Source organism: Portunus trituberculatus, chromosome 43, assembly GCF_017591435.1.
Source record: "Portunus trituberculatus isolate SZX2019 chromosome 43, ASM1759143v1, whole genome shotgun sequence".
NCBI lineage: Eukaryota > Metazoa > Arthropoda > Malacostraca > Decapoda > Portunidae > Portunus > Portunus trituberculatus.
The window spans coordinates 10,331,911-10,341,910 of NC_059297.1; the positions used below are offsets into that span (position 1 = coordinate 10,331,911).

General features: G+C 44.8%; 1 protein-coding gene and 1 long non-coding RNA gene across 2 annotated transcripts in view; one reads left to right on the forward strand and one right to left on the reverse strand.

The window, feature by feature from the left end:
• Window positions 1-10,000, reverse strand: part of LOC123518263 — a 294,645-nt gene that overhangs the window by 195,356 nt on the left and 89,289 nt on the right. The window lies entirely within an intron of this gene.
• LOC123518261 overlaps window positions 1-10,000 on the forward strand; it is a 210,020-nt gene that overhangs the window by 98,700 nt on the left and 101,320 nt on the right. Inside the window, exon 3 of the mRNA XM_045278988.1 lies at window positions 4,287-4,495. Within this exon, the coding sequence (XP_045134923.1) occupies window positions 4,287-4,495 (209 nt within the window). The remainder of the gene's footprint in view (window positions 1-4,286; window positions 4,496-10,000) is intronic.

The window sequence follows — 10,000 nt, forward strand, 5'->3', positions numbered from 1 at the left end:
GCAGGATATTCCTGCTATAGATAATGCACCTTGTATTGTTTCCTTCTTTTAATCCCTGTTCTTTTCTTAATATAGCCTACCTATTCAATTGCCTACCGACCGATCAACCTATTTACGTGTCCCTTTATGCCACTGAAATATACTCATGATCTAGTTTCCCAAACCAAGTGCAAAAGACAATAGATAACCTAACCTTGAGAGAGAGAGAGAGAGAGAGAGAGAGAGAGAGAGAGAGAGAGAGAGAGAGAGAGAGAGAGAGTGTGTGTGTGTGTGTGTTTTATGTGCATGTGCATGCGCATAATGATGTGCTGGATGAGAAAAGAAAAAAAGAAAGGATAGAGATAAATCGATAGATGAAGAAAGAGGTGTGAAAGAGGAAAGAGTGCACAGTGAGGAATGAGCTGAATGAGGGGAAAGCAAGGAACAACGAGGAAGACAACGGGAATAATGGAAGAAGGAAGCAGTGAGAAAGAGGAAGTGTTAAAGGAGGAGAAAGAGGGTAGGATGTACTGGATGGAGGGAGAGAGAGAGAGAGAGAGAGAGAGAGAGAGAGAGAGAGAGAGAGAGAGAGAGAGAGAGAGAGAGAGAGAGAGAGAGAGAGAGAGAGAGAGAGAGAGAGAGAGTGAGAGAGGATGTGTTGACCGGCACAGAGAGAGAGGAGAGAGAGAGAGAGAGAGAGAGAGAGACCGAGAGAGAGAGAGAGAGAGAGAGAGAGAGAGAGAGAGAGAGAGAGAGAGAGAGAGAGAGAGAGAGAGAGACGGGGGGGAGAGGTGAGGGAGAGGGGAATGTGTTAAGCACCAGGGAAGGGAGGACGAAGGTGACTGGGGTTGGTCCTCACAAAGAACGCCAGCACGAACTAATTATTGGGTTTCCTGCACGAACAAAAGGCAAGTGTCGTCATTATGTTTCCGCTACGTACGGGGTGTGTGTGTGTGTGTGTGTGTGTGTGTGTGTGTGTGTGTGTGTGTGTGTGTGTGTGTTTGTTCCTCATTTTTTTCTTTCCTTTCCCCTCCTGAAAATTTATGTCAAAAAAATCGTTATATATATTTTTTCTCTTTGTTTCTGTCGTGTCCACCGATTTCTTTCTCTCTCTCTCTCTCTCTCTCTCTCTCTCTCTCTCTCTCTCTCTCTCTCTCTCTCTCTCTCTCTCTCTCTCTCTCTCTCTCTCTCTCTCTCTCTCTCTCTCTCTCTCTCTCTCTCTCTCATGATTATAATAACTAGGGTCGCTTGCTGCCGAGACAAGAGCCGCGTAGAATTTACTTCACTCTATGGTAATTCTTCATTAACACAACCCAAGTTTACGGCACCTTTCCCAGCCCTTCCTCGTGCCCGCCTCCCGTTCTTTACCGCCCCGTCAGGTTTACCCAATTCTCTTTTCCCCTGACCCTGCTGGCACTTTCCTCTATGCCTTGTTTCTACAGCCTTTCTCCTCCTCCTCTTCCTCCTCCTCCTCCTCCTCCTCCTCCTCCTCCTCTTCCCCTCTTCCTCCATCCCCTGTGTCGCCTGTTTCCATTACCCTCCTCCCTCCCTCTCTCCATCCTCTCTGTCTCTCGGTGTTCCTATATCCTTGCTTCCTTCATTCCATTCTTCCCTATGTCCTTACTCTGCACTCCCCATATCTTTGCTTTCTGCTTTCTTGGAAGTCGTTTTCTCCTTCATTTTTTCCTCTTTCCCCCCTTCTCTTTCTCCTCCAGGTCTTCATTCTCATCGTCGTCCTCCTCTTTCTCCACCACAACTCCATCAACTTGTTTTGTTTTGATTTTTCTCCACACTGCTTGCCACCCAATCTCTTTCTGTTGCGCAAACCCACTTTTGTTTTCCACTTCCATTTTTTACCCCCTGCTAGTTGGAGTGCGTATTTTGCATCAGTTTTTTGCGCCATATTCTGCGACTTCTTTTCACGTCGCCTCTCTTTTGTTCCTCAGTATTGGTTCAAAACATAGCGGTGTTTTACCCTTACTTCTCTCATCTCCCTGACTTTAAATACTCGATAGATCTCTCTCTCTCTCTCTCTCTCTCTCTCTCTCTCTCTTCTGCACACTTACCTTTAACTCTGCGTCTTTCTGCCTTGCTAATTTCTGCGTCATACACCTGTCTCTCGTTCTCGCCGGCATAATGAGGCGCCGAGCGACTCTAAGCCACCTTTGATCTCGCCCAGGTGACGACAAGCGACACTGCACCCAGCTCCCATTACCTACAGAACCTACAATTTACCTTCAGGGTCTCTCGGGTGAGCGTGGCCGTTGGGGTGGCAAGGAACACAGCGGCTGGTGTGACAAAGCACTGTCGATCACGCGTGACTGTCGTGTGATGGAGACGTTTAGGAGTAACTAAGCTACATCAGTGATTGGGGCGACGACGAGTGAGGAAAAAAAAGGGTGGAAAAAAATCTTGACGAGAGGAAAAGGGTATTTTAAAGGTGGGGGTTTCACTGTGAGTTGGATGGAAATAAAAAAAAGAGGAAGGTCTGCGGAAAAAAAAAATGGACTTTGAGAACTGAGGAGGGGAGGAGAAAATTAAAAGGGAAATATGCCTCTCTCAGTAATTCTTAATGTGTGTATATTTCAGCTGCTTTACATTCATGGGTCTAATTCTTCTCTTAGCTTCCTTCTTTTCCAACTTCCCTCCACTCCGCAATTCTTTCGCATTCACCTCGTAATTCATTCTTTTCAGCTCCCGCTCTCTTAATTATATTAATACTCTCCTCCCACTTTACTTCGTCCATTTCCTTTCTCCATTTACCTCCAATTCCTTTCATTCTACTTCCTACCCTCGTTCCCTTTCGGAGTCTCCCTTCTCTGTCAGTGAATCTCTTTCCGTCTCTCCCTTTTCCTTCTGTACTAATCTTAATCTCCCACACTCCCTTTTCTCTGTATTAGTTCCCCTCCCTCAATGGAACTTCTTTCGTCTTATTAAGGCTTACCTTTCCTCTCACCCTCTCCGGATAGTGTTCATTGGGACTTCACTTGTCCGCTTTCACCTATCCGGCTTCTCTCACTGACATTCAATAACGCCGCCTAAGCCTCTCGGGTGTCATAAGCCCAGGCCCCTCAGGCTGCTGTTCCTCACAAGACAAAGACGGAACAGTTGCCGTCATAACACTTCCCGCTAGTACTTGTGAAACGGTCGCTCACCCCAAGAAAAGATAAATAAGTTCCTTATGTAGGTGATCCATTTATGGTAAAGAATAAAATGAAAGGGTGAGTAAAGAGAATCCAGTTTTATCTAATAATCTTTTGTGGTGTTTATGTTTGAATCTTGTTTATGTGACTGATATGAAATATATAAATAAAAGTGGAGGGATAGGCTGGGAAGGTTTAACTACGTGGCCTTCAAACTCTGGAGTGGTGAAACAAAATAAATCAAGTCTCCATTCTCAGCAAAGATCCGGAAAAAGCAAAATTCACTGGAGTGATATTTTTCAGAATCAGTTCACGGCTCGTTCTTCCTTTTTCTATTATTTACGTTTCCCATTTTCTCTTTTCCCGAGGCGTCCCATTTCTTCGTCTGGCATCTCTCTCTCTCTCTCTCTCTCTCTCTCTCTCTCTCTCTCTCTCTCTCTCTCTCTCTCTCTCTCTCTCTCATTTTCTATTTCAAGACTCATTTTCTTTTACTTCTAGACAATATTTCTTTCCCTTTTAACCGACTGCAGCTGTTGTTTTTGTGGAGCCATGCGGCCACGACTTGGTTCTCCCGAGGTGATTTAGTTTTCTGGTCGACGGCTGATGGGTGCCGAGCTTGTGTGCAACATCAGTTGAGTTTGGCGCCGGCAGAGGTGTGGGCAAGGCCTGAGACTGTGGAGTGGGCGGGAAGTAGTGAAATATCGGTTCAGGAGATACTGTAGGTGGGAACGAGGCACGAGTCGGGGAGTCGGTCTGTGGGATACGGTCTTGTGTGGGTGATTGGTTGCACCCGAGAGAAGCATCGTCGTTTTGCGTGCTGCGCAGTGGAGGGCAGGAGGAGCAGTGGGGAGTCAAATGCCTGTACGTGATGTGGGCGGGTGATGGTGAATATTGCTTCTGGGTGAGTCATCGGAGGTTAGCGAGGTGCCACGTTAGGACGCAGCAACGGAAAAGGGTGAGAATATCTAACAGGATGAAGGTATGAAAGGGTGAAGCTGGGAGATTGGGACGGGAGGGGAGTCAGGAGTGTGGGTGTGGGAAGCCGAGTCATCTATCCCACGGAGAGATGGGTGGTGTCGTTGTCATGAGTTGGGTGGCGGTGTGAGAGTGGCGTAGGGTTGCATGGCAGGACTATTGAGTGCAATAAAGTGTTTTCCCCGACAGCTATGACGCCCGGGAGGGAGAGTTCACTTCCGGCGTTAGGTGGGCGGACGAGGGAGAGCTAGGCGGGAGAGCGCACTTCATTCCTTCCTCGGAGCCGCCCACACTAGTACTGGAGCCCGCCCACGCCCGCGACCAAGGCGTGTACACCTGCAGGGTCGACTACCTTCTGTCACCCTCCACCACAGCTGTTGTCAACCTCACTGTTGTGGGTGAGTACTTTGTTTTTCTGTCTGTCTGTCTGTCTGCCTGCCTGCCTGTCTGTTTGTAAATTGATTTGTTTACCTGTTTATCGATAAGCGCACATAAGTCTCTCTCTCTCTCTCTCTCTCTCTCTCTCTCTCTCTCTCTCTCTCTCTCTCTTTCCTTAGTTCAGTGGCCCCTTACAACAGCACTCACTCATGCTTCAGTCTGTTTTCCTCATGTTTTCACTTTTTCACAACCAACGCGACCTCTTCAAAATATATTTCACTTTCTATGTACATTTCCGCCTAGATTCCGAGCCTTCGCATATGAGAGAGAGAGAGAGAGAGAGAGAGAGAGAGAGAGAGAGAGAGAGAGAGAGAGAGAGAGAGAGAGAGAATGTGTAAATAGACAGGATGAATCATAGAACAGTTTCCTGGTATATCGTTGATTACTAAAGGGAGAGAAATACATATTGCAAAGCGAATCACTCTAACAACATAGCGCTATAAATAAGAAATGGAAAACTATGAATAAGTGGATGCATGGATGTATAAGAAATAAGTAGATAAAAAGGAAAGTAAAATGATAAACGCGTCAATACCCAAAACAGAACAAAAGTATAACACTCTCTCTCTCTCTCTCTCTCTCTCTCTCTCTCTCTCTCTCTCTCTCTCTCTCTCTCTCTCTCTCTCTCTTTCCTTCAATAAAACACGGAAACGAGACAAGCAACAGTTCAGAGCAGTTTACAACAGAACACTCCATACGCAACAACACACTGGAATTCGTAGCAATTCATAGGAACACAGCCACCACTCGTACTACCGCCACACGTGAACACTCAACTTCGTGATGTGCAGTGACAGTAACAACCTGCAATACAGTATCATTCAGCAACTCAAAAGAGGCTTGTAACACAGAACAGCACACGAGAACACTCACAGTTTAGATCTTTCTTTCTTCTTCTCTTCCCTCTTCTCTATCCCTCCCTCTCTTGCACACACAGCATCCAGACAAGCAGAACGCGGCAACTCTAGTACACATTAGCGTACAGAAAAGTAATATCTACGAGATGACAAAAAAGAAAAATTAGAGTATAAGTTTAATTCTCACTCTTCTGCCACACCCTTTCTCCCTCTTTCTCTCTCACTTTTAGCAACAACACGGGCACACAGACACTCCGGTACACACTAACCCGAGGCTAAAAGAAGAAAATACTTATCTTACTGATGTCTGTAAATGTGTAATTTTATCCCCAGTGACCAATGAGTGAAAATGAAAAGCTGACAGTTATAGTACGTGAGTTACCAGGTGGAGTGCTTGTAGGGTGGAAAGATGCAAATAAGAGGAAATAAGGGAGCGTGTTAGATTTGTATGAAAGCAAAGAGTGAGGTAGTCGGTTGGGTGGAGTTGGTGGTTGAGAGGGGGAAAGTTGAGTGGAAACAGGGCGAGGAGGCGGGTTGGGTGACAGGAGGATGGGTTGTGTTGTTGGGTTAGCTGGAAACAGACGGTGAGGGAGTGGGTTTGGTGAGAGGGGGAGCATTGTGTGGTATGGCAGAAGGTAATAGTCCAGTAGAAGCTTAATTGGAATTACCTGAGTCAGGACAATACAGGAAAGCTTATATCAGTACCTTAGCTTCCACACACATGCACGCACATCCACCCACCTACCCACCACACACACACACACACACACACACACACAACTCCATACCGACTCAATTATATGAAGGGACGTGCAAAGTAGTTTTTATAAAAAGAAATTCATGGAAGAAATAGACACACAAAATATCTTAATCAAGGCGGGTAAGTGACAGTTGCCTCTCACGCTGCAACGGCTGCGCTCGACGGCTCAGATGAAAAGGTGGGAGAAGAGAGGGGAGAAAATAAAGGGCTTGGGGATGAGGGTGAATAATGTTAAAAAAAAAAAAAAATTGTCATGTATTCGTCAACATATTCCAAAATGTTATGTTCAGTCACCCACACACACATACACACACACACACACACACACACACACACACACACACACACACACACACACACACACACACACACACACACACACACACACACACACACACACACACACACACACACACACACACACACACACACACATGCACATACACACGCAGGACACAAATGCTGAAAAAAAAAAAAATAAAAATAAGTAACATAGTCTATCACTGTATATATAAAAAAGTTACCACATAAAGAAAACAATAACAACAACAAAAAAACATTCATAGTAACAATAAATAAACGAGAACTGAAAATCAAGGAGAGAAATAGAACGAAAAAAAAAAAAATGTAGCACCAGTACGAAAATTAAAGCAGCAACAACACAAGCAGCAGCAGCAACAGTTTAACGACAAGGACAATAACAGGTACACCATGACAAGGTACGCGGCAAGAAATACCTTAAAAGTGTCTTCAAGGAGAGTGAGAAAAGAGAAGAGAGACGGGCGGCAGCACGTCAACAGGGATTAGATTAATAACCTGTAGTCACTCGACCTTTTTTATGAATGTGTGTGTGTGTCTTTGTGAAAGTAAGAGAGAGAGAGAGAGAGAGAGAGAGAGAGAGAGAGAGAGAGAGAGAGAGAGAGAGAGAGAGAGAGAGAGATTGGTTAATTTTATTTAATTTGGTAATTATTGACCATGAAATTATCTTTATTTTTTTTCTTTTATTTCATTTATTTAACATTACCACACCTCTATCCACTTGTACCATAACCATCAGCAAAGTTCCCAATAATTCAACCCATGTGTTATTTGGTGTATTGTTCTATTATTCTAATATTTCTAAAGGCCCGATAGTATTTCATTAAAGTCAAATTTTCTAATTTTTCTATTTATCGAATATGTATCACACGTTAATACATTATGCTAATGTACGTTCTTCTTGTTCAATCTCTCCCTCTAGAGTCAAGACAGTTCTTCTCTATAAGACTTAATGGTCAGTGTGCTGCCTCTCCTCATCTTCCTTCTCCTTTCTCATTCTACACCTACCCTCTTCCTCCTCTTCCTCCTCCTCAACCTCCTCCCTCCCTTCTCCTCATTGTATTACCTCCTAAATCTCCTTCATCCTACATCTTCCCCTTCGCTTGCTCTTTCCATTCGCTTTCTGATCTCTCTCTCTCTCTCTCTCTCTCTCTCTCTCTCTCTCTCTCTCTCTCTCTCTCTCTCTCTCTCTCTCTCTCTCTCTCTCTCTCTCTCTCTCTCTCTCTCTCTCTATATATATATATATATATATATATATATATATATATATATATATATATATATATATATATTCTTTAAACGTAACTAAAAATACTTATGTGTGAAAAATAGTTTTTTTGTTTCTTTTTCCCAAATTTGTCCCACTTATCACTTTTCTTCCTCCTTTCTTCCCTCTCATCTCAAACACAAAGAAATTTTTCGGATCAGAAAAGGATCGACATAACCACCTCCAGAAAAGGGTTTGAATCGTAGTGCCTTTCTCCATTACCTCGCTTTCGCTCTCTCTCTCTCTCTCTCTCTCTCTCTCTCTCTCTCAAGGAAAGTGGATTTCAGTATTTTTCTTTTTTAAGAGTTTATTTGTATCTTCCTTACTGTTCCATGAAAAATGTCAAGTATACCTTCGGTTTTCTATGAATCTGCCTTGACAAATATTAGGTTACTGACCTCTCTCTCTCTCTCTCTCTCTCTCTCTCTCTCTCTCTCTCTCTCCTCTGTCCACGCTTGGTTGGTTGAAAGAGATTTTTGGGGTATCAGATTCTGTTTTCTTTGACTTACTGGAGTCATTTTTTTTTTTTTTTCTTTTCTTTTAAGCCCGTTTGGGTACAGTGTGACATATACGAGAGAGAGAGAGAGAGAGAGAGAGAGAGAGTATGATATACAGACTACTTTGATGCGCGGTAATGTAATGTTCTGTGTATGATGTTCTGTGGCCGTGTAGTACTCCGCCAGCCCACGCCACGCTCAGTCCCAAGAATTCTAGGGAGGATATACGGGTTCAATGGGCAGGCTGGAGGAATTGATTAGGGAACCTCGCTTCTAACAGATGGCGCACGGGTCGCAGGTAGTAAAGGGGTGAGAGATGTGGGGGGGTCCATCAGCGGGGGAGGATGAGCGCCGTTACAAGATTCAAACTCAATCAGTCACGGACTCACGGGAAGGAGCGCAAGACACATCAACCATTGCCCGCCTACGCCTGGGCCACACCACGCTCAGTGCTCACTTGCATCTACTCCTTACTTGCATCGCATACGTCGACTGTCTCGGGACCCCTTCTGCCCTTGGTGTAGGGCTACCCCTCAGGCCATGGAACATTTCCTGCTTCAATGCCCACGCCTCCTCTCTCAACATACTGCATTACGCTCCTGGCTCTCCGCCCTGGCCATCACAACACTGACCTGCCCACCCTCTTGGCGGCCTCAGGCATCCGCCCCTCTTGGCAACCTGCTGTCCTTCGCCTTACTTGTGCTTTCTTGAGGAAGACCGGCCAGCTACCACGCCTGTGATACCCACACAGGACTACCCCAGGGCTCATAAGGATTCTAAAGGCCACGAAAATCTATGTATCCTTATGAGCCCTGGGGTAGTCCTATGTGGGTATCACAGGCGTGGTAGCTGGCCGGTCTTCCTCAAGAAGGCACAAGTAAGGCGAAGGACAGCAGGTTGCCAGGAGAGGTGGACGCCTGAGGCCGCCAAGAGGGTGGGCAGGTTGAGTGTTGTGATGGCCAGGGCGGAGAGCCGGGAGCGTAATGCAGTATGTTGAGAGAGGAGGCGTGGGCATTGAAGCAGGAAATGTTCCATGGCCTCAGGGGTAGTCCTACACCAAGGGCAGAAGGGGTCCCGAGACAGTCGACGTATGCGATGCAAGTAAGGAGTATGGTGTGGCCCAGGCGGAGGCGGGCAGAAAACGCATATATATATATATATATATATATATATATATATATATATATATATATATATATATATATATATATATATATATATATATATATATATATATATATATATATATATATATATATATATATATATATATATATATATATATATATATATATATATATATATATATATATATATAAACATGTTTTATTTGCCTTATAAGTTTATAACCACGAGAGAATGCAGGGAAAAATAGGGGGTGGGAGAGAAAGCATGGAAGGAATTCTAAGTTACTCCTAATAACGTTTTCTATGAAAGTACTCGCTTCCAACAGATGGCAGCACCGTCGCTGTCCTCCAAACTAACCCACACCAGAAATTCCTCTCTGTATATTCCTTGCTCAGTCTGGTCCCAACATAGATTCGGGATAGGCTCACGTTCCGCCTGGCAATCCGCTTGCCTTCTTTGTCTGACTGGTTATCCTGTCCTGCACAGCCAGTCTGCCTCTACAGTCTACAGTCTACAGTCACTCTCCAGTTGTCTAGACTGTAATTCTACCTCATCATTCTTGCTACAAGCCTCATTCTGCTCGCTACCGACTCCAAGTCTCACTCTAGCCACCGGCAACTCCTCACGTCTACTCGCTA